Source organism: Rissa tridactyla, chromosome 2, assembly GCF_028500815.1.
Source record: "Rissa tridactyla isolate bRisTri1 chromosome 2, bRisTri1.patW.cur.20221130, whole genome shotgun sequence".
Classification (NCBI taxonomy): Eukaryota; Metazoa; Chordata; class Aves; order Charadriiformes; family Laridae; genus Rissa; species Rissa tridactyla.
The window spans coordinates 133,084,504-133,109,073 of record NC_071467.1 but is presented as its reverse complement, the minus strand read 5'-3'; the positions used below and the strand labels follow the sequence as shown (position 1 = coordinate 133,109,073).

The window sequence follows — 24,570 nt, the reverse complement described above, 5'->3', positions numbered from 1 at the left end:
CGAGACCGCTCCTCCCCCCCCTCAATGAATCCATGGATCTTTCCTGCACTCACAGGAATATGTCCGTGTAAGAGGTGCAAAATACAAGAGTGGAGGCTGTAAGGGGGCTCAGAAGCACAAGCATAGAGAGGCTTCCACTGCAGTGCAGGGAAGGTGCTCAAACTGGTGACGGAGCAGGCCAAAAGCCACAGAATAACAAGATCCTCACTGCAAAAGACTGATTGTTTTGCTGGGCAGGTATATTTTTGCTTGGATGTTAAAATCAATCCCTGGTGTGTATTACCCATCCCGAAGAAGAATGACAAGAGCATGATCAAGAGAGAAAGTCCCAGTCTGAAAACTGGCAAACGCTGAGTGGTATGCTTTAATTTAGTGCCTGCTCCCGCAGTGTGACACAAGGGTCCCCAAACCTGCCCACTGAGAACTAGCTTGGACACAGCAAAAGTTATAGAGTTACATCTGCGGTAGCTCAGAGCTCCCTCCAGCCTCGTTACGTCCCACAAGCAGATCCCGGCCATAACAGCCGAGAGCTACAGCTGTAAAGAAAACCCTTCGCAGCTCAGGCTGAAGCATGCTCAGAGCTTACCGAGCCTTCAAATATTAACCTGCAAAGCTCTAAAAAACTCTTTACAGAGCATGTACAAACTACCTTTTTTTTTTTTTTTTTTGGCCTCTAACTTGGGCCTGTTTGTCTGGATGTTTATGAAGATGGCAAAAAAACAGAGAGTCTTCCCCAAAGGGATTTCAGCTCCCTCTTCAGAAGTATAAGGGCATTAAGAGCTTTTCAGAGAACTACTGCCAATTTTTTTTTAACATAGCGAAACAGTACTTACCCCTAACCTTACTCTTAGCCGCTTCTAAACCATGTTGGCTGCATTTTTCATTAAAAAATTAAATAGGTTGAGGCAGATACCTTTCAGAATAAGCAGATAATATGCAACAACTCTTAGAAGCAACTGAAAATGAAGTCTTACAATAGGAGACATTTGCCAATGCTAGTAGTAGACAATGAGCCCTGGCTATAAAACACAAACATAAACATATTTATATTAAAAACATGAAAGAAGGTTAAAAAAGAAATCTGCAGCCATTCTATTAACAGCTTCTGCTATAAAGAGACACTCTTTCAGACAGCATCTATCAAAGTCTAAAGATGATTGCCTGCCTACACTTCACTATGTTTTTCCCCGGAATCAGTTATTGTGGAGACTGCAGAATAAGATTTAAAGTCACCAAAGTACAAATAGATATACAAAAATGACCCTATATTCCTCTTTATTTGACAAGAAAATGGAAATGAACCCATCATAATTAAAGTGGAGATGGACAACAATATCTCTGATCTCTGTGGATAATCCATCTCAGAATATGTTGCTGTATTTCAGTTTCGAGACAGACCAAAATCTGCATCAATAGGCTTGAATCACTTTCAACTACAGCTAGAGAAAAGCATTTCAAAATCACCAGCACAGCTTATTCAAACTGTGTAAGGAGGAGACTGGTATTTCTTCTGCTGTGGTTACCCTCTCTTTATTCTAGAAAGGTAAAAACAAAAAAATAGCTACTATTCTACCTCTACTTAAAATATCACAGCACAAAACATTTTCAGTGGAACTGCCTATTTAGTCAGTTGCATGATCACCACTTTTTCCAAATTTCAAGGGAAAAACTACCTTCCAGGAATGCAGGAACATCAACAGCAACTTTTCATATGGCAATTCTTAAGAATTAAAAAATTCTTACGTAAGTCTATGTTATTTTATTTCACTATAAAATACAGCTCATAGCATATTCATATTACATTTTATTATTTTCCCCATCTTATGAACTTTTCTCCAGTTCTTCTTTGTACTCTAATATTTTTGTTTCCTCCTGCAGTTGTTAAATCTACTTTCATAAACACACACTAATTCACAGTATACTGGAAGAAACAGAAATCCACTAATGACATGAAAATGCCTTACATAGTGATTTTGTTTTGGCTCTCAGCAACTTCTGACCAGTCTATAAAACCGTAAAACGCTTTAAATGATTCCACCACCACCTCCCCCAGCAAAGGGCACCCAGGGGTGGTACCAAAGCTTCGCGGTGGTCTCACACCGATGTATCTGCCTCAGAGATGCACAACAAAGAGCCAACATTCGGCTCACCACAATCTGCTCTGAATTTATCAACTTTGCAAATGGCGGTAAAACGAGCACCAGCCACATCACGGGGAAAAAAAATAAAAATCAAAATCCTTTGTTGCTGAAACCAATTTTGAATATCACATCTGATAATGCACAGAATAAGCCCTTTTAGAAAAACTGTTGGTGCTGTCATCTGCATACTGAGTATGTGCGGCAAAGGCAACGTTAATAACAAGTTACCCTTGTAGAGGGGTCAAAAGGACGGTGCTGGTAAAACAGAGATGACAGACAACAGGCATCAGGGAAAAGATTAATATCCCTACACAGTCATACATCAAGGAACTCAATTTTTGCCTGTAATCCCAAAACTGCTGAGAGTAGGATTATTTCTGCTTTCCCTATTACTAAGAAGAAAGAAACCGCTCACGGGAATAGGGCACTGCTAAATGCGAGTCCTTATGTGAGCAGAAAGGCTGCGGTTAGGTCCGAGGGCAAAAAAATAGCTCTGTCGTGTGATGTTCCCAAGCAGCGGTCCCACCGCAAGCGAGGCTGGGGTTTCCTTGTGCAGGCCACTTAAAAACCATGAAAAAACCTGCGTAGTTCAAGAGAGACAAAAGGAGCGAGAGAAGAGGACCCTCACGCTGCATTTCATAGCAGGTTAGTAGCAAGAAATGCCCTAGATCAAGACCAAATTGTCCATACCTCTGACTGGCCCCCAGTTACCTCCAAATATAATTTAAGGTGAGAGCACTTTTACAGATCGGGCTTTAATGAAAGGAAGTGATACATCTAACACAAGGACAAAGGCACAATTTCTAAAATAACATGAAAAAAAACATTACTGGTGTCATAGCCACCGAGGTAATGATCCTATAACCTTAACACTCCACAACTCTTTGTCGGATAATGAAAAATGTCTTTTTAAGACAACTGAAGGCTATGCATTTTGGTTTTCCCTTTCTCGGAGCACACGCTCTTCAGAGCTATTAGTAGATAAGTTTGACAGCCTGACAGAGAGCTACCACCTTGGCAAGGACAACCTAGGAGACCTTCTCTCTGCAACTGTACAAAAGCGGAGGGGGGGAAAGAAAGGCGGAGGGAGTGGGGAGAGGGAGACAAAAGACGTGAGGATGGTATTAATATTGTTATCATTCTGGATATGGAAGAACTGCAGGCCTAGAGCATGTGTATTTGTAGAAAAACCTGCATCACACCAGGGCAAATTATCGTGGGCGTAGAACAAAAGGTGCAGGTGCCACCCATCCCTTCCAGTGGCCTTGCAGTTAACGTGGCGGTGCGTGGAGCTGGCTGGAAATGTTCCAGTGCAACTTTTTTTTTCTACTGAAAAACTGTGGATTCACTACAACTGACACAGTGCCAGAACACGTCAGTTTGAGCAGAAAGCAATACCCCCACCGCCTGCACATACTGCCCACCCCAGGCTGGCAGGGCTTCTGCATCCCCTGCCCACCAGAAGCTCATCTGGCCTGGAGGGCCAGGTCCCAGGGTAAGTGGCAGGATGGTTACATCCATATTTCTGCCCTAAGGCAGTTTTGCAATTTTATTATTTTCACCAGAATCAGAATGGAAACTTTCCCTTTCCCTCCCAAGAATATAAAGTTTCCTACAGGACAAACATTCAAACACCAGGTGCAAGTACCTCCTTGGCATATAGAACAGAACAGAATAGAACAGAATAGACTACACTAGACTGGAATGGAATGGAATGGAATGGAATGGAATGGAATGGAATGGAATAGAATAGAATAGAATAGAATAGAATAGAATGGAATGGAATGGAATGGAATGGAACGGAATAATGTAGATGAAGGAACAGTTCAATCCCCCAGCTATCAAAGAGTGTCTTCCAATGATGTCAGTGATCAAGCGTTAGCTGCAGTGAAAAGCATAAGGGAAATTATATAAAAACTGCAGGATTTATGTCTCAGCCAGGAAGGGGGGAGGACTGTTGAGGATTTGAGGAGGACTGCAGACTTAACCCAGATACCCCTGGACTGATAACACATACTACTATTGCCATATGCCTTAGGAAAAGGAAAACGGAAGATGACTGACTAGATATACAGAAGTTATACTTGAGAATAATCTTAACATCAGAAGAGCAAAATTCAAGAAATTACTGGGATAGGAGAGGAACTAGATAACAACTTGATTAACATCCAACAGGGCTGCAACTTGGCTTCTATGGCAGCCCCCATACAGCTTTCACACAAGAATGAAAACCACAGAAGATAGCTCACTAACATTAGTTGACTTAAGTTATTAACGTAGACTAATATTCACCTTGGTAAGGACAAAGGCCTTACAACCCTTATAATGGACGTAGCGATAAATAACGTCTCCTGAAGGAATGGAAGAGAGATGGCTGTAAATATATGACACTGTTCAGCCTTACATTGCTCTAATTACCAGTGTTGGACACATACAACTCCTAAGTCAAACTGACAAGATTGCTGATCAGTTCCTTTGTCTTTCACTCCAATTCATACTTGGTGTGGAGTAAAATACTATTTAAAAAAACTGACTTATCTACTCACTGTCTGCCAGAGAAACCTTTGTATCTTGCCTTATGTCCATACTACCTCTCAATGATGACAATGCCATTACTCTAATTAAAAAAATTAATATATATATATACACACACATGCACTATCCATATTATAAGCAACAGTTCCAAATTAGGAAGACTAAAACTTGTCTATTAAACTGAGATGCTGCTCATTACATTTATCACTGTAAGGCGTATATCTTTTTGTTGAAGCATTATGCTCACAGAAGGACATAGATGATTTGTCACTAGAGAATACTCAGCAAAGGCCAGGAGCTGGTTCTGGTCTTGCAAAATGCTTAAGATAAACTTTAAAACTGAGAATACTATATAAAGCTTGAGCTCATTCTCAGGAACTCTAAACCCAAACTCTCTCAAATGCACTGACGTTTAATAAGGGCTTCTAAACAGCAAGTGTGAAAAAGCACCAAGGGAGTAAGGAGTAAAAAAATATCCAAAGCTAATGTTTAAAATAAACCCAATTTATTTAACTTCTAGACCAACAGCAGATGTCACAAAGTTGAGTTTATATCCTGTGTTTTGGTGGTTGTTTTCAACTAAGTTATATATAATGCAGTGATTTTTTTTTTTAGAAAAGCATGAATCACTGTAAATATAATTTGGGTTTGGATGTTGGTTTTAACTCCCTTCAAAACAGCCTGAAATGACCAGCCTTTTTACTAATGCTTTCTACTGGTTCTTTTCTTGCTAATTAATTCATGCATCTAAATCATTCAAAAATAGATAAGCCACTAATCACTTTCAGACTTGATAACGTATCCTAAGTAGACAGCAATGCACAGAGCATGTAATAAGGCTGCCAAAGAGAAAGGAAAAAGGAGTGAGAGGGAAAAATAAAGCTCACTCTGTCCATCTAATAGCAGGAGATTTGATTCTGCATTTATTATGTAGGATAAAATGCTCACTGATGTCAATGAATAGTTTACTGCTTCTATACAGGATGCTTTTTTCCTAACGTTACACACACAGAAGCAAATTAAAGGCTCCGCCCCTTTTTTTTTTTCATTTGGTACAGGTTTGTTGTCCACATTTATCAAAAGTAAAAAAGAAAAGAGGTGGGAAATAGTGGGTTAACAGTTAACCAGCTCCTGTCAGCAATAATTCATTCAAAAGTGGAGGTTATAGCGTACAAGAAATAACGAAATTTTACTGTGAGATTACAACAAGGAAAAGAAGAGCTTTTGTGCACACCTACGTAACGAATAATATTATTAAATGATAAATTTAATTACATTTTCATGTATTGAAGAAAACCAGTGTCACAAACAATAAAAATTACAGAAAAATATACAATGCCAGTCACCACATTATGAAGCAACATTTTATATTTCTCCCATTTTATGATTTTATATAATCACATATTAAGTTACTTTTATTTTGTTCCAGATGGAATCATGTATCTGCTTCTTTACTAGCTACACGCTCTAAAAATTTATTTCAGTATGAATGTTGGGAGTTTCCTCTCTGCTTTCTTTAGATAATACAATCGTGCCCAACTTTAGGAGGAACGTAAGTTAGTTACACCAAAGGCAATCTCAACCTTTATTCAAGTTATGGAATGAAAAATGCATTGTTACCATGGCAACTGGTAAATCACATGGTATCTGCAATGAGATGCAAGGCATCTTGAGTAAACACTCATCCGTGTGCTTGTGTGTCCTCCTCCGCACAGAATAGTTCCTTTGTGGAGGAACATGCACAATTTCACTCTCTTCTACAAAAAGTTGATAGAAGTAATGCAAAATGTTATTTTTGCATGGGGTAATTTAACCAGATCTACCATTAGAACAGGAACAAATATTGCAAAAAAAAAGATTAAACATTGAATGTTTTCCTAGGATTTGTCTCAATCAAGACCGTGAAACTTTACAAATGACGGAGCGTACTCTCGAGCTCACGTTGTACCTTGGCATCAGAAGACCATTCACAACAGCACTAGAAAACAAGTCTTCCTGACAGCGTGAAGAGCTGCCAGACATGCAGCAGCACATCGCGCTGGGGCAGCTGGAGCTGTTACCGCCTCCAGCTATCTGCCCCACCCTTCCTGATGGATGTTGCCACCCCCAAAACAAGGACATCTGATCTACCTTTGCATCAGCCCTGAACCACACTGCTGCCTGTCTTGCCGGGCTCAGATATTAGCAGGAGCAGCTAACATACAACCTCTCCCTGAGAGGGCCTCCTTTCCTTCCCTCTCTTAATGATGACACCTCTCTCCAGAATAATCCCTTCAAACCATACTGCTCCACTGCCAGTCCCATCCACAAAGTGTCAAATATCCATCAGTCACAGGGCTTTGAGTGTACTTCCCTGCTGCCCTTTTCTAGATCTTGTTCTCCAGCCGCTATCATGCCCACACAACGCTCCTTCCCCATCCTTTTAATTCACCACTAGCACCAGATTCCCAAATAATCTTCCTTTCTCCTCCCTCAAGATATTGCCTCCTTCTTGACCTCCCGAGCAACCTGAAGCGCTGTTATCTGTAGGGAGAAACAGCCACACAGTGATGCCACTTGCCAGCTTCCGATATCACACCGTATGCACAGTGGTTTCTTCAGCCAGCAAGGGCTCCCCTTGGGGATGCAAATGTCCACTGACACATATCTTCTCCTGACCGCACTTTCTCCCACACACCACATCCCATCACCATCAGACAGCATGGTACGCACTACTCAGACACTGCCAACACCTATGATGTCACCTATGATGTCACCAAGGAATACCGAAAACTCTCTCTCTCCTGACCTCCCTTCCCCTATTTTTGGCTTCAATTCCTTCCTGAACTTCACTTTATAGAAGTTATATAGCTTTATGCAGGGTTATACTGTTTTTCTGTATAAGTTGAGATCTCATCTAGCCAGCATCTTCCACTCAGGAAATTATTTTTATGTCACATCTCTCAGAAAGTCTCCCTGTCTCACAAGCCCTTCCAGTAATGACTTAAACCTGTTTACTTTGTCATTGCTGGGCCCTTCCTTCCCACCTGGTTGGTCATTTGCTATTGGACCTGAACTTTGACAGGTAAGGAGATGCCATGGGTGAAGAAGAGACACGCTCTGGAATTCAACAGCTGTCACAGAGCATTTGAGTAAAGGAAAGATAAAATGAGATGTGCGAACAAATGGCCAGGCTTTAACTCCCTAATAGAACCCTGTGGAGAGGGTTACAATATCCAAGTACTCCGGGGAAATAACTAATGATCCTTTCTTCAGTTCAGTCATGTTTCAAGAAGCAATCGCCTGAGTTACTAAGTGCTTGAGACTGCCTCAGTAATTGCAATGATTTATTTTATGCATCATCATAACTACAGCACTAGGTCAGGAGGACTTGTGCCTTATGGATGCCTTGAATTTTAACACAGATATTGGAGGATTAGGAGACTGCAATCAGAAACACAGAGACCACAATGATTTGACTGGGGGGGGCGGGGGCAGAAATTAAAATGAACGGTATTTTCAGGTGATCCTAAGCAGAAGTTGAGTTACATTTTCCTCTGCTCCCTTAAAATGCAAGTGATCACAAACTGATGTTCCTGAAGATCTCTGTTAGGATTTTTTTTCCAGTATAAGTAATGAATGTGCAGTTAACAGTGTAACTACCTACTCATTAAAGACAAAAAAAAGCCCAAACCACATTGTCTCTGTCTTACATCTCTGTCTGTTCCAGAGGAAATTCTCCCTGTGCAAAGCGTGTTTCTTCATCTGCCCTTAGTTTGTACTGGGAAAGTGGATGCAAAGAGGGAGGCAAGACCTTCGGCTCATGAGCATTTATTTGCCATGAGAGGTATAACCTTTACACGGAGCCACTCACCTGACCTACCACGTGTGCCAAAGGATATTTTGTGAGGACACACATCCACCATGCAGGAGGATATATTTGCACAGCAACAAAAGGGGTTGATGAGCAGCTTCTCGGGTATCCCCATCCTCCTGACATCACTTAAACCCCGTTCCCCAGTCACCCTTTCTTTTAGCTACGTGAGGCTCCACTGGCACAGAAGGACATTTTTAGGGTAATGATAATTTAACGTGCTGTCTTCACCAGAACTTTCAGGCTATTTGAAGATCTTGAAGACAATTCCCCTCCACCCCCATAAACTTCAAACTGTTCCCCCATGATAATGGAAGTAAAAGCATTGCTAACCTGCAGCACTGTTTTTCCAGTTACTGTGTTTCAAGGTTAGCAATGTGGAAAATACTAAACTAACCCGGTTTTCAAGGTCAAAATGAAAAACACAGCAATGATAGTCCACAGCAACTTCCATTCATTTGGTATTCAGGATGCATTCTTTCTGAATATCAAATCACAGAATCATTGCCAATTCATCAGATTTTAAGCTTTAGCTTATTAAAAATTAGACGATGCTAAAAATAAAATGCAGGTTTTTATCTGATATGATTAAGATGTTTCTGTACAGCATGATCTAAGCCTCTAATTATCTATATCTCTATATTATCTCAATTGTTATTTCAATATAAGCAAATTCATAACAATGCATTTTAATGGAAAATATTCATATACTAAAAAGTGGTAAAGCAACAGCAGTCAATAGAAGCCAAAAAACTGAATGTCAAGATGCTAAAAAATGAATATGCTTCTCTACGTTGTGTGTGCCAGGAAAGCAAGTGATTTCCCCTGATGAAGCAACTCTTCGGGGCTTTCATTTTCCTAAAAGCCCTGGTCTATTTAGAGGTAGCTCCTAGCTCCTTGCCCTTAACAATGCAATACAGATAAAGTTCATTAAATATATTGTTGAAGGTAGGAAAGCAAAGAAGTTTTGCTGTAGCAAGCACTTAACGTGTGCATGGCAAATCAAAAGGGAAAAAAAAAAGTAAAAAGGACTGGAACAAATTATTTGTCATAAAAGCAAAAGTGATACCTGCATATTGATATTACGTGCTGTGCTGCATTAGCAAAATTGCCCAAATGAAGAGTCCCCAGAATGGGGAGTATTATTAGATCTTAATCAATAGGATTTTCTTCAAGCAGGCTGGGCACCCAACCATTTGACGCAGATCTTTTCCATGCACGAGAGCACTGGAATACCGAAAACTGCAGCGTTAATGGAAACTTCAGCAAGGAAAATTGCAAATGCCTACGATTTTATAGTTAATTTTCACATTATAACGGTCAAGCAGCTTTTACAGCTTGTTGATATTTCTGCTGGAATGCTAAACCTTGATTTCTTCTTACAGCAGGTAAGACATGAATTTCTACCATAATTAAATGAGTAAATTGCTATTCTTTTTTACTGTTTCTATTCTTAGGGGATCCTTTAATACATATTGAACATCACACAAATTAAAAACTAACAGCATTTTAAAACAACAGTTATATGCATGATTTACTGTGTAGCTTTTGTCTAATACAAATATTTACTATTTACATGTCACTGGAATGAAAACAGTATGTGTCAATTGATTAACCAGTAAATATTAGACAGAATTTAAGCGCATTGCTGCAGCAGCTGAAAGGGAAAATGGTGTAGTGGAATTGCAGCCTTTTTCCCTGCATAGTAAAAAACTAAGTTTTGCACCAGGGAAGAGACAGTCGTATCTGTATGTATACATATGTGTGTTTTTGTGACAGCTGAGGGTGGGAGAGCGAGAACAGACAAATTACAGGGAGCATACGGCCACCTCGTGCAAGAGCAGAGCAACTCTCTGTTCTATGGATGGCTGCGGATCCCACACAAATTAGCACAGATACCCACAGCTCTGTTGCAAAATTGGAGCATGTTCCTTCAGTTCCTGCGTAGGTTCCTACAAGGGAAGTAAGTCTAAAATGAAATATGAGAGGCAGACTTTTGGGGGTCTCCTGAAATGAAAGCTATAGCTGCTCCTCTGAAAAAAAATATAAAAATAAAGGCCACCTTTAAGCAAGTACCTGATTTGGGGGTCCCACATGAGAAATCTGTCACCCTAAGCAATCTGTTCAGACTTTAAAAGGGAAGCTGCTTTAACCTATCTATAGTATCCTTCAGCCAGCCAGGGCACCCTAACTACTCAAACACCACATCAGTGTGGGAGAGCATCCCCAGAGCCTAAGTTCACGATGTTCCTGAAAGCAGGAAGCAGCACTTCCATGTATGAACCAGGATCTGAGGCGCAGCGACGTTCGGTCATTAGCCCAAGGTCTCGGAGGAAGCCTGAGCAGGATGGGGAGCTCCCAAGTGCCCGCCTGCCAGCCCGACTCCACCACCCACCTTTCCTCTTCAGGGAGGCATCTATGGTAACGTGTCCCTACAAAGAGTTATCTGCAAGATAACCCAGTGAACAGACAGCCTGCATCTAACACTCTTTCCATCAGCAGGCACTGGACGGAGAGCAGGGGAAAGGTAACATTCACAGCCCTGATGTTCCCAAGGTGGGGACACAGAAGTTTGTAGAGGTCTCAAATGTGATGATGCCTGGGATTCAGGTTTTGATTGGAAGAACTGAAAGGGAAATTGAAACTTTACAGAAACGGCTAGATGAAAACCTGATGCAATCTGAGGAGAGAAGGAGGAGGGAAGTGTCAGAACAGATGGGTCACCAGGAGAAAGCAGCTTCTTTATGTTACCAACTAAGACTGTGTGTAAATGACTGGTTATTCTACAATGTGAAAAAAAGGTTCCCTAAGTTACCCTTGTAAGCAATCAGCTTTCCTTTTGGCAAGGTTTGCAATCTATTTGATGAATGAATATCTACAGCACATAGCACACATAGGCATTTAGCTCTACAGGAGAACTGGGGGACCACAAGCACCCCAAGTTCCTTGGTGGAGGAGGATTCTGCCACACCCTTGGTGAAAGCCTGAGAAAGGCCCCAGACGCAGGACACCATCACCTGCAAGGTGCAGGATTTCATGAGTTCCCAGTGGGGCACTGGGCACTGCTCAAACTCCTCTGGAAAATCTTGCGATGCCCATGATAAAGTAGGTAGGACAATCCTCCACCCAGGCTTAATTTACTTCTTCTGCCTCTGAGGGGAATAGGAGTAAAGAACTCACTGCAAAGGGAGTTTTGTTTAGAAGCCACATGCTTCTCTTACACAAGTTCATCAAATCTCGAAAACAAAAAATAAATCAATATAGTCCAATGATTAGCTCGCTATAGGTACTGTGCACAGACTGACAGATTATTTAGACAGACTGAATCAATGTGTTGATTCCACTGAAAAGATTCAGGTTTCACACATGAGGAGACAAAGCCGGACTGTTGGCACACTTTCCAGCCAGGTGCCATGCACACAAGGAAATCGAGGCCTGAAAGCCTCTGGGTTTTAGCTTGAAACCTGAACAACCAGGCTTTGCATGCGAAAACTGAAATTCTGGCCTCTTCACTCCAGTCAGCTCTGATTAGTGTCTTCTCCCCTGACCCTGACCCCATCGATTCTCTCGATTAACCTACTAAATATGGCCAAACAGCATATTTTCAAACACTAAATCGATGTAACTGCTGTAGTTGTGTCCACATATATGTTTTAAAGGTTCCTGTGGTGAATAATCCCTTACTTGAAATATTAAAAAGTGTTTTGCAAAAGGCTGAAACTGATAATGTATTAATTTGATAAGTATCGGTGCCTCTAAAATGGGGAAAAACACTGTGATATTGCAAACAAACCGAAAAGGTGATTCACATTCGCATTCTGTGCTTGTCTCCTACTCTGCCAAAAGAGCAGGTTCTCACTTGTTCCCCCCAGCACCGGGCTAAGTAGAAACGCTGCTCGCGACAGAGCATGCACAGGTCTTCTCCCCTCACCTCCCAGAGAAAATGGAGAGGAATTAAGGGATGGTGCTCTCAGTCCAGCCACCCCGTGTGAGAGAGCAGTGTCAGCCAGGCTGGCAGGGGACAGAGCTGATGCACGGCACAGCCAACAAGGGGTGGGAGCCGTCTGCCTTGCCCTTGATCAAACACGGCCGTGCAGTTCAGCATCACCCCCTGCTCAGGGCTTACCCTAGTTCAGAGCTTGGAAATCCATCTAAGGTTTGATCTCCAGCAAGCTGTTAAAGGAAATACCACCTGCTATTCATGATCTTCCTGAGTTAGGTCATTCTATTATTTTCCCCGTCCCCAAATGAGGCTAAAGTACTTTTTCCTGCAACCAGCAACTGCTGCCACTCCCACACATCACGGCCTTCCCTGCTCGGATGTGCACGTTCCAGCCGCTGACAAAAAAAGCTGGGAACTGCCCGCCACACGCTGCCAGAAATTATACTCGAGGAAGGCCGCGAGGTCATTGCTAATTTCAAACCCTGTTTCATGTTTCCACATGAAACATCTAATTAAAACTTTTCACTGCGTCGTTAAAATGAAATCCATGCAATTGCACTTGAGACCTCATTTTCACGTGCTGTGAATTAGAATATGGGAGGTGCTGCACACAGCGGTAGCAACACTAATCGAGGAAGGAGAGGGGAATACCTGCTTTGATTTAGAGGAAGACAGTCAGCAAAAATACCACTAACCGCCTGGGTTTTCATTCCTTTGCTCTTTGAGCTGCCACATACAACCAGGAAAAATGAATACAAGTGGTGTATTAACTGCTACCGAATCAGCATTCTCCACAGGTGACCGTGTGTCAAGCACATCTCGCAAAATGCCACCACCTTCAAGGCTATGGCGCGACAGAAGCATTAGACCCTAAGAGCTATACCCTGCTCTCACCAAAAAGTACGTATTAGCATCAGCAGGAGCTGAATTAAGCTTTAAAATGTGTGACAGAATGGTCATAGCAAAAGGACAAGGTTTGGAGACTTTAGGGATGTCTCGTGATTAAAATAAATAAACCCTGGAAAAAAGAACCCTGCAAAAAATACAAGGACAAGTTGTCCTTCCTTTCTTGCTGTGGAGCTTCAGCAAGGGAGGCAGAGACAGGCACTTTACAGCCGCCCCTTTTCCAAAAAGCCCTCAGTGCAGACAGCCCGACTCCGGTACATGGGAGGCAGCTGAATCTACGGGAAAGGCTGAGGCTTCACGCCGGCATGGCTCCCGGTGGTCTCCAGAGCCTGCCTGCAGGAACAAATGCTAAGAAATGCTGGTGGCATTTATTTCAGTGAGGTCCTGACACAGGCCATCAGATCTCTGAGGAAAGCGAGGTTGCTCCGGCAGTTGGGGAGTGTTGTGGTGCCAGCCCAGCAGCGCCTGATATCAAAGGAGGCCTCACCGACTCCAGAGCATCCTGCCCCTGGAACCACGCTGACCTTAGCACAGAGTGCACATCTTGCCACAGAATATCCTCTGGTGCGGTGTCTACTTCAAATGGGAGCAAAGCTTGACATGTAGAAACATATTCACCTGTTCAATGACACTAGCCGTGTATCTCCTGCATTACTGGCCCAAATCTTCACTTCAATGAAACTGAAGATTCTTCCTGAACTTATTCAGGAGAATAGGAGAAAAAAAGAAAAAAAAAAGGAGACCTGCAGCACTGAATCCTTTCTACATTACTCTGATCTGGGGGCAGGCTACCAAATCTCAGATAACTTCCAAAGAGGATGATGTGGTAGACAGTCATCAGATTCCGGCTTATCATCAAAGTTTTCCAGTTATCAGCCAGGTCCACACCGTGAGCCAAAGCCAGATGCACTTGACTGGTTTCAATTCCAAGAGAAAAGTCAGTAAAACAATGAATGACTTACAGACCTGCACCATTGGAAGGTGAAGGACAAAATTACCTCTGAATTTCAAAAACTGCTTGGAGTTTCAGACTAAAGTTTGCATGGTACGTATTCAAAGCATTATGAAGTTTTCTTTTTAATCTTCATTAATTTAGATAACAAAATCACAAATTTGACAGAGACATCTGGGCACTTTTGTTATTCACAGTTCCCAGGACAAATGTAGAAATATCTGTACAGAAGTAGGATAGCAGGACTTATCCACTGTATTATCAGCATAACCGGGAGTTTATCAATGTCATAAATCAGAAAAATGGAGAAAAGAACATTCAGAGCATCATCAAATGTATTGATCATACAAAGAGAGGGGCAGAACAATAAATTTAAAATTGAAAAACATCAGAACAGGTGTTTCGAATTCATAAGCTGGTAATTTCTACATCTTTAAAGGGAGAAAATGATAGATTAATTCTATGTAAGCCTTTGGGCAGTCTAGAAACACAAGCAGGTAAGTGGTTCAGAATCTGGAGAGAAACACAAAAGCAGAGGAAAGCTTTATGAGAGTTTCTCTGCGTTTTCACATTGATATACAGAGCAGAAGGCAGAACGATGGAACCGCGTTTTCAGTGCTGGTGCAACCAGGAATTGTGTAGTCCCACTGCCCATGGAAAACAGCAGCTCTGTCCTCTCCCTGTTCCTGGATGCTGATCCCCACTCGTCATTCACCCACTTTGTGCATGTAAGCCTTCATGAAGCCACATGGTGAAACACAGCATCTAGATTAAAATTATGCCAGCCAAAAAAATGCAAGGACATTTAATTTGACCCAGCTCAGTTTCTGGATTTGGTAAATCACAAGGCTTTAGGGAATAAAGGAGGAAGGCCATGTTTCACTGTCAGCAGCAGCCTAGCTCTGGTCAGCGAGGGTCATCCCTGGCACCACATCTCATTCCCACCCCATGCTCATATCCTCATACCATGAGGGAAACTGATCCAGTTGGAAAGTAACCCCACAATAGAGGTGTATTTATTTTATTTTTCAGCTGAATTATTACCCATGTCTCTTCACAGAGCAGCACAGGGCTGGGGACAAGCAGTCGGGGCAGGGATGCTGCTGACGGTGCAGCCATGGATGCGATGCCCAAGGACCCAGAGAATGTGAAGTGATTGCAACTGCTTGGCCTTGCCTCAGCTATGCTCAGGTTTTTAAAAAATATCCCCCTGGCCCTCAGCAGTTCAAAGTCCAACACAATTCCAGCTTACTAGGATCCTCCAAACCACCTCTCAAGGATCTCAAAGCAATTCATTAACACTCATTAACCACTGCAGGTTTTACAGCACCCCGTCAAGGTCTTACATGTTTAAGACCCCATTTTATATCTGGGTAAACAAAGGTGCAGAGAAGTGACACGATTTGAAGAGGGTTACATATTAAATAACTGATGGAGTCAAAATGACTGATGGAGTCAAAAATAAAAATTCAGTGTTCTGGCTCCCAGGTTTTAGCCTGCTAAATGCCACATGCCCTTTTTACCCCTTTCAGCCCAGTAGTTAACATATTGTCCCATACAAGAATGAGTCACCGTTCCACACCAAAGAAAGCCCAGCAAAATGTGTACGTGGAATTTCCTTCTATACAAAGTAGTTTAAAGTTACAGAATAAATCAAAGAGGAGCAAATTAGGCTTTCTTTTCTTTTAAACACTAAGCCGAGCATCTGGAGGAAAGAAGGCATTATGGGAATATGTAACTTGACGCAAAGGAAAACAGTGAGCTTCCCACTTGACCTGTTCCTATACTATGTTCACTTCATGAGAGCACAAGCACGACTCCTCTCAAGTGCCTCATTTTTACAGGAAGAAGGACCATAAAATCTTACCGCTATTTTGCATTCCTGGTGAGAGGGCATTCTCCTCCAAAACCATGGCCACATTAAATAGATTCAACAAAAGGAACACTAAGTCCTCTTAAAAGTATACGGTAAATAAAAATACTTTTATTATTATTTTAACAAAGGTGTCGCAAGAGACTGAAACAAAGCTTTTCCTAGCAGCCAGTCCCAGTCCCAGTCCTACCTCTGAGCAGGAGGATCCTTATCTGTGGCAAACTTTTCCATTTCAAAAAGATGCCTGTGCCTGTTCTGCACTGAAAAAAAAAATCCTAGGACCTGCAGAAGTCTTTCTTCTCAGAAGATAAAGAGGTTGGCTTATGAAGAACAGGTGATCACCTGGGGCTATGCATTCATTCCAGCAGATGAAAGATCGACCGTCTGGAACAGGACACTCTCTCCAGGACATGACAGAACTAGATTCAAGTCCCTGTTCCTCCTGATTCAGACCAGAGACTTGAACTTCAGGTTACCTCCACAGCAAACATGTACCTACCTCTTAACTACTTTCTCTTACGCAACACAAAGCTATAAACTGACAACCTCATTGATAGACTCTTTTTTTTCTCTTTTTTGGCTTACAGTTGAAAACTAAGTCAAAATTGCAAACTATCAGCTTACCCCGGTACAGCTTGCTCTGCTAATGCTGGTAGATCTAAGAGGTATGAAGGGAAATGGCAAACTCCTGTGCTAACATGCCAAATCCATTCTGTTTCAATGACTTCAGACATCTAGACCACCTCATAGCTATTCAAGCCACAGAAGTTTCAGCAAAAGCTTTTACTGTGCTATAGTCATGTCCACTTGATCCACAGTTCTGCAAGAGATGCAGAAGAGCCTCCAAAAGCCAAAAGCACTAAATCTGCACTCAAGCTACCCAATAGATCTGTCCCAGCCAGAGCAGATACAACAAAAGCAGTGACGATTTTTTTAAAAAGTAAAGCACAGATTTCAGTCACTGACTGCATTCAGACGTCATTCGATATCATTGTTTTAAATAACATGTTTCCATCGGGGCCCTGATTACTGACCGTCAATTCAACAGTACATCGGTGCAAGGCCATGGCTTTGTCAAGCTAACAAATACTGCAGCTCTGGACACGTCCTGACGTTCATTCTTGTCTCCTTGCAGGCGTCCAGCTGGACAGGTAGATGCACCCTAAAATAACCTTGATGTGTCATGGCTGGAATTTCCTCAAGAAATTCCTCGGTCGTGAGTAATCTATACAACCCGAGGCTCTAAATCGTTAATCTTCTTTTGTAAGCCTTTTAACAGCTTCAGCCTAACCACTAACCTGCTTCAATGAGCAAATCATCTGTCTTCTTAATGAGACCACTGATTACAAAAGTTAGTACCTGGCAAATTAACAAAACTGTTCTTCGGTATCTGTTGTCCTTCTGAAAACATACCTGCCCGCCTATAATAGATCTCTTTCATCTTGAACTGGCTAAGTCACAGAATCAATACATTCAAGCTTATATAATTTTAAAGAGTATGTAACTCTAATTAATATATACATTAATCTGTAAAGGAATTACAAGACGGATTTAGGAAACATTCCCCTCCGCACTGATGCACGAAGTACTGGAAGAGCCCCAGCCTAGAATATAATTTATATATAGTTGAATAAAGAAATGTGTATTCTTTATCCCTCTCTTGCGAACACATCAGAGAATCTTAAACTTGTTTTGAACATTAGTGTCAATTTGCAGAAAGTTTATTCGGTTGATCCGACTATGAAAACAGTATTATAATCTAAAGAATATTCTCCCGATGTTGCTGAGGTGAAAAGCACTTTTACATTATTGCTAAGACAATGACACTATAACCAGAGGTGATTTTCTTAATGAGTGCAACGCTTCATTGAAATAATAAGTGGAAACACTGTACAAACTGTATCACGTCGATTACAAAGGCGTTATTTGAGTTGTAGTTGCTTAAAAGGAGTTCAAAAAAATACGGTTCAGTGCAAATATGCCTCAACTGTATCTCAAATGTATGCTTGAGCAAAACCAGCTATGATGAATTACTTCAAATGGCTTTACATACAGACCTTGCTTTCTATAATTAATGTCAACAGTAAGCAAACTTCTCAAAAAAAGCAGGTTCATTTTGTAGCTGAATATTTCAATATGGATTTTTCATCTGTTTTATGTCAAAGCAATTGTTTTAAGGGAATGAAATATTTAAACAACAGAAAAATACAAATATCTAGTTTTGCATTTTCCTAGGCTTATGATTGTGATTTGCATGTAATGATAAAATTAGAACTGCAAGCTTGCATAGTTATTTTTACTCTAGCCCCCATTTGATATTAAAATAATTTCTGTGCTTTTAGACAACCATTCATTTTATTTATTTATGGATACATTGAATCTCATTGTAGGAATGCAAGAGCACAGAGAAGCAACTTATCTGCCTATTTAGGAGTTCATTTACTACTATTTACTTTCTACTTATTAGCAAAACTGAAGTTTTAGGAAACTTAACACATATGGTAGGTTCAGTGCTTTAATTAAGAACTTTATTCTAACACATTAGCAAGTGGGAATGGGAGGAAAAAACCACTACAATTTCGTTTTTGCTTTCCTTGACAAGTCTGTGAGCACCATTACAATTAAATCACTTTGCGAACATTATATTCACCAGAGAGGGAGTTGGCACTGTGTGCTACAGAAGAACACCAATTCCAATATACCAGTCTAACCTGGTCACAGCAAGCTTGCGGTGCCACAAGCAAATAAGCAGCTCACATATAATAGAGTTTAAGCACAAAACTTTTTAAATTATAAGACTTCTTCAGAACGCCTTTTTTATCCAGAGCATAAATCTGAAAATAAATGATAGCATACCATAAAACAAAAGCCGTATGGACTTTCTGACTTGGGCACCTAAAGTATAAAATAAAAATGTATGCAGGTACAAAATCATCATATATATACACCCCGGTTTTACACCCTCCAGAATACATCCAAACTGAAGGCATCCCTTCTCTCCCCCACCATAGTTCCAAACCCAGCCTTCCTCCAATGAACCACCCAGCTGCCACATATTTTCCCTCATCCATCTGCTTTTTCTGAGAAAAAATTATATTTTGTCTCCTTCTGTACCAGTGACCCAAACCAATCCAACCCATGCTTCACCTGCCCATTGTGGGCCACAGACCTCCAACACCACGCCTTGAAGAATACCTTTAGGTATTTTATCTGCCTGAAAACCTCTGGAAGACCAGAGATTTGTGCATCCACGTCATCTACCTTTCCTACGTGAGTCACCAGGTTCTGTCCTCAAACTCAGATGAAGATGGTGATTATTTATCTGAATGACAGGAGGGCCCATCAGTCCTCCTCACAGCCTAGCTCCTCATCGCACTCCACACCTCATTCGCTGCGCAGTAAGAAAGTTATTGGGATTGTTGGGTACCAAATTCTTCAATTGGGCTGAGTGCTCTTCCTTCTTCAAAGGAAAGTACAAGAATCGGCAAAGCCCAATCATACTACACCTGTGTTTGCTGTTAATGCTGGAAAACCAAGTGAGGTTGTGCTCATCTGAAGAGACCTGCTGTAGAAACACACTGGGTAGCACCAGAGGAGTCCCAACTCCATTTCCCATTCCATGCGTGGGACACAGTACACGTACAGAGGAACTATGCATATACACAGTTCTAACCTTTCGTTCAAGTTGAGGGATTTTTTTGCATATTCCTAGAGGAGAACAAACCAGAACTCTGCTTGGGGCAAAAATTGCCCCTTGGCCATCTTGGAAAAAGCAGTTTGGCTTGCAGGTGGGTGACAAAGCCCCCAGCCTTGAGCAGTGACACCACCTGGGGTTGACTGAAACACAGAGCCCTGCAAACCAGCAGCACTTCTCCTTCGAGGTGGGCTGCCAGGAGGCCAGCCTGGCTAGCCGGCTCTCCAAGTGCATGGAGAGGAGCCTGGCAGGGTGTTCAGGCGTCTCATCTACAGACCGAGGGCCGTCCCTTTGAGGATGGCAGATCATCCGTGAAAGGGCAGTTCGAGCTCCCCAGGAGGGAGAGCTGGCGAAAGCTTTAGCGCAGGGATACTTACTGAGAAATGAGGGTCCTGTGGAGAACAGGCAGAGCCACTCCATTTTACTGCCTACATTGAGTGCCCATTACCCTGTGTTTCTAAGACAGTAATGTAAGAGTAAGCTAGGCTTTTAAAAATTTAAAAAAAAAAAAAAAAAGAAAGATGGGCATGCTGCACATCATTTTGTAAGGACACCACACCCTGAACTTGTTGTTCCTCTGACATTTACAACGAGCACCAGGGACTGGGCTGTCAGCCGATGCCAATGAATCTGCCATCACTTCTGTAGCTGCAGGATGAGACGGGAAGGTCTGAAAGCCCCCATCCGAGCCGTACTCACTGCAGTCCAGCCTGCTGCTTTTCTCCTTGGAGAGGAGAAGGAACAGCTGGCCGGAGCAGCGAACTCTGCCCAGCCAGGCAAATCCTGGCACCTGCACATGCGCCAGAGCAGCTCTCGGACCACACGGGAGGAAGGGAGGGAGAGGAAGGGATGGAAGCTCACAGCTTCCTGAACGTATGCAACCAACCACCCCCACCCCAGCGAAGCATGGGGTTTTTCCAGTGAAAGTAAATCACCTGAGTCAGCTAAACTGCGAACCCTACGACGGACCTTGCCCATGTTCGGTAATGCCTTTTGGGCGACCATTCCTAATGAAATCAATAGGCTGGTTGGGGGCTCATCAAATACACCCGCACCGAGGATCGCAAGACTCGCTCACATCTGGGCATGGGCTGCCTGGACCGTAGGGAAGAGCCACGTCACCCCCCACCCTACAACACCCAGCAACGTGCAGCAGGGGGTGGGGGGAGCACACCAGAACTTGTTATTGCCAGCCCGAGCTGTAAGGTGGTCCCCACCCAGAAATAAAGGACACATGAGAAATGACCGGGGCTCCTGCAGTCCCTCAGGCGACATTTCTCTTTTCCTGTCACCTCCTAGGTTTGAAGGCACATCCTTGCCCGAGAGCAGTAACTGCTGCTTTATAACGCAGCTTGCTCTAGCTGCCGCTAAACTGAAGTCACTCATCTCCTAAATAGCAGCAATTGCTAAGTACCATACTTTTCAAAGGAGAAGAAGAGCTGAGCGCTTCTTTCCTTGCCATTTTTGGAACTGTACTGTAATCTGTGCAGCTACGGAGCTGCAGCTGACACCACATCACCCTGTGCAACGACCAGAGTAAGCAGCAGAAATATCCACTGAATTTTTTGGAGTATCAGTCCCAACATTCCCCTCTCCCCCTATGCCCACAGCATCTGTAATCTTGCTTCCAAATCCTGAAACACAATTCTAGCTAGCTAGCCTTCCCTAGCTTAAAATCTTCTTTACTTAAGCACCTAAACTTTTAATTGCACTTTGCTGATACCATTTAAAGATATATGGAAATTCTGCCAGATGTCCACGGCTAGCGGATCTGCTGAGGAACAATTCAATCTCAGGGATGTGAGCCTGGCTAATTACCCTTCTCCCTCTTGCACACCTACTGATACAATTACATATTTAACTACACCAGACTACACCTTATACTCTGCCCAACAGAGCAGTATGAAGCTCTGAAAGGAGATTTCATCATTCTCTTTTCCTTTATGCAGCCCTACTTCAGTAGGAATGAGCTTGCAGATGAGCTGCAAAGTATTTCTTTTCTAAAGCACATGCCTTTTTTCTACAGTCCAGTGAGCAGAAAATGGAATAAATTACATATACATTATAGCAAGACACATGAGGACTAGGTGGGATTTTTGTTGTTTCTTGCAGTTATTATCTGGGAACCTTTAGATGAATATGCAATCAGAATAGAAATCTGGAGATTTCTATCTGGAGAACAAAATTAGGATACATTGTGCTGCTATAAGCAGAGCAGTCAAGTTTTACTGCATTTTCAATCCAGTTATTAACATCTCAGTAAGTGCTTTCAGAAGCAACAAACAGAATGCTGCTTTCTTCACTGTAACTTTTGGTTGAAAACACATTTTTTTTAAAGAAACTGCTGAATTCCCTACCCAGACCATTCTTCCTAATTCACACTGAAAAGCTCCAGCCAATGCTTGCATCCAAATATACCAGCAGCAAAGTAATTTTCTTTAAGACAGTTTAAAGTAAGTACTTTAAGCACTCATATACCTTACACATTATTTAAATACACCCTAAAACCCAAATATTTCGTATTCACCAACAACAATTTGGTAGAAAGCACCCTCAAATCTTCTGCTATTCCCTATATGTATAAGGTATTAATAACCGTAACTGACAATTAATGACAACATAATACTTTAAGTGTGTTGACAATTATTGAACTGAACGCGCTTCAGAGAAATGTAAATGCCAGAGGAGAGCAGCTACAGCTCCATGACTAATGTGTGCCCTGGATTCTGACCATCAGCTTTGCTATTTCAGTTTTGTGACCTAAATCTCCCTCCCCTACCAGAAAGAAACAAAACACCCAAACAAGAAATGACTTACTTGTTCTGCCTTCTCCAGTGGTTTTCGATCCACCTGCAAAAACTGGCAGTTTTCTCTCGCCAGCTTCTGGACCAGCTCAATCCGGCCGATGTCATCTCTTCCCTGGAGCTTGCACAAAACCCCTGCCTTAAGGGTGGGAGAAAGAGCGAACAGATACTTAAATCCGCAATCCCAGGACATGACACCGCCACAGATTTCAACCTTAAAAGAAATGCATCTGTTTTCTCATATCCGCGGTACTTGGGCGCCGCTGGCTGAACGCAAACGAGGCGCCGCTTCCCTGGGAAACAACTGGAGAGGAGCTGAGGCACATCTGAATCTCCAAATGTATCTACTTTGGAGGAACGAAGGCAGGGCTAACTAAATGAACCGCTCCTCTGAGTGCGACTATCAGATAGGCTGTGTTTTATTTGTTCCTGTCAGCCTGTTTCCTGTTACATAAGAGAACAAGAGCAAGAGGTTAAAAACTCATGGGAAAGTTAGCCAGGAGCAGCCCTGGAAAAAGAATGAAGCGCAACACAAGGCACTCCTAAAAATAACAGGCTACAACTCCCTCCGCATTTTTCACGTATGCAAGCCTCAAGAGTTAAAAGACAGTTGCGCCGCGTTTATTTGTTCTGGAAATAACAAATCAATATCTCCTGATTTTGTTTAGGGAAGAAAATGAGATTTGCTTTAAAAAACTGGGTTAGAACTATTTTTTATTTTTTTTTGGCTAACATTCTGCCAGTTATTCAAGCTATGCCGATAGTGTTTCGTCAAAACATTCAGCACTGGTTGTTTTATAAAAATGCCATATATATACATACATATATATATATATATATAAAAAGACGGATTCATGCTTGTACACAGGCATACCAGATCCATCACAAAGTCAGCTGATGAGGGCTACATTGCTCCCTGCGAAGTCAGTGGCTAGTATCCCTGTCCATGATTTGGTCATGCATATAGCCTCTGCATAACTCAGACCTGGCTTGATGATACCACGCAGCTTTTATTATCCCAGATGTTTCCTGATGAGAACAGCATATCCCATGGAGGGCCAGGCATGTGGCATGGCTATGCTATTGCTATATGACTTTAAAGGCAATCTGCAAATAAACCTTTTTCTCCACTTCCTTCACCCTTTTCGTTCTGCTATTTATCCTGAGCTTTACTGAAAAACTCATAAAACATCTTACAAGTCGGGACCAAAAGCCAGGGATGCCCTGACCACTAACCTGCAGTGCCACGCAAGCTCCAACCCTTTGAATTGAGAAACTCCTGCCCATGACAGCTGAAGGCCTGCGAGTGCCCACCCAAACCATCCTACAGTCCCCGGGTTTCTCCAAGGAAGAGGGAAATGTGGATTAAGGTTTCTTCAGCTGAGGAGAAAAACAAATCCACTTTCCGAATAAGAGCTTTAATACTGATGGAAAAAAATAGATTCCATGACCAAGTCCAAAGAGTCATCCATACCAAATTATTTGAAAGAAATTTTTATATGCCTACATTTCTCCAGTCTGGATGAAGGCATCTCCTCACAAGCCTGGATCAGGCACTTGTGCTCTGGAGAAGGAAAGAATATCAGATACAGCCTGTGCTTTGCATGTCCAATGCTTAGTCCCCAGCCTCCTGAGGAGCCCAGCTTTCCCACATAAGCAATGTATGCAGGTCAAAAATCTGCCGAGACAATAAGGAACCGCAGTGCCCTAACCTGAAGGTCCTTACATTGCTATGAGATTAGCTCCTTATCTTCTAAATCCAGAACATGGATTTATGAACCAGTTCTGACACACCGTTATCACCTGCAGATCAGGAGTGAGACTGATTTTATCAAATGTGGAAGAATATACTGAATTAGTTGTCCAGAC

General features: G+C 42.2%; 1 protein-coding gene across 2 annotated transcripts in view; it reads right to left on the bottom strand.

The window, feature by feature from the left end:
• Positions 1-24,570, bottom strand: part of RAPGEF5 (Rap guanine nucleotide exchange factor 5) — a 163,749-nt gene that overhangs the window by 71,262 nt on the left and 67,917 nt on the right. For both annotated transcript variants that reach the window (XM_054191163.1, XM_054191164.1), the window contains exon 9: positions 22,715-22,840. In XM_054191163.1, the coding sequence (XP_054047138.1) occupies positions 22,715-22,840 (126 nt within the window). The remainder of the gene's footprint in view (positions 1-22,714; positions 22,841-24,570) is intronic.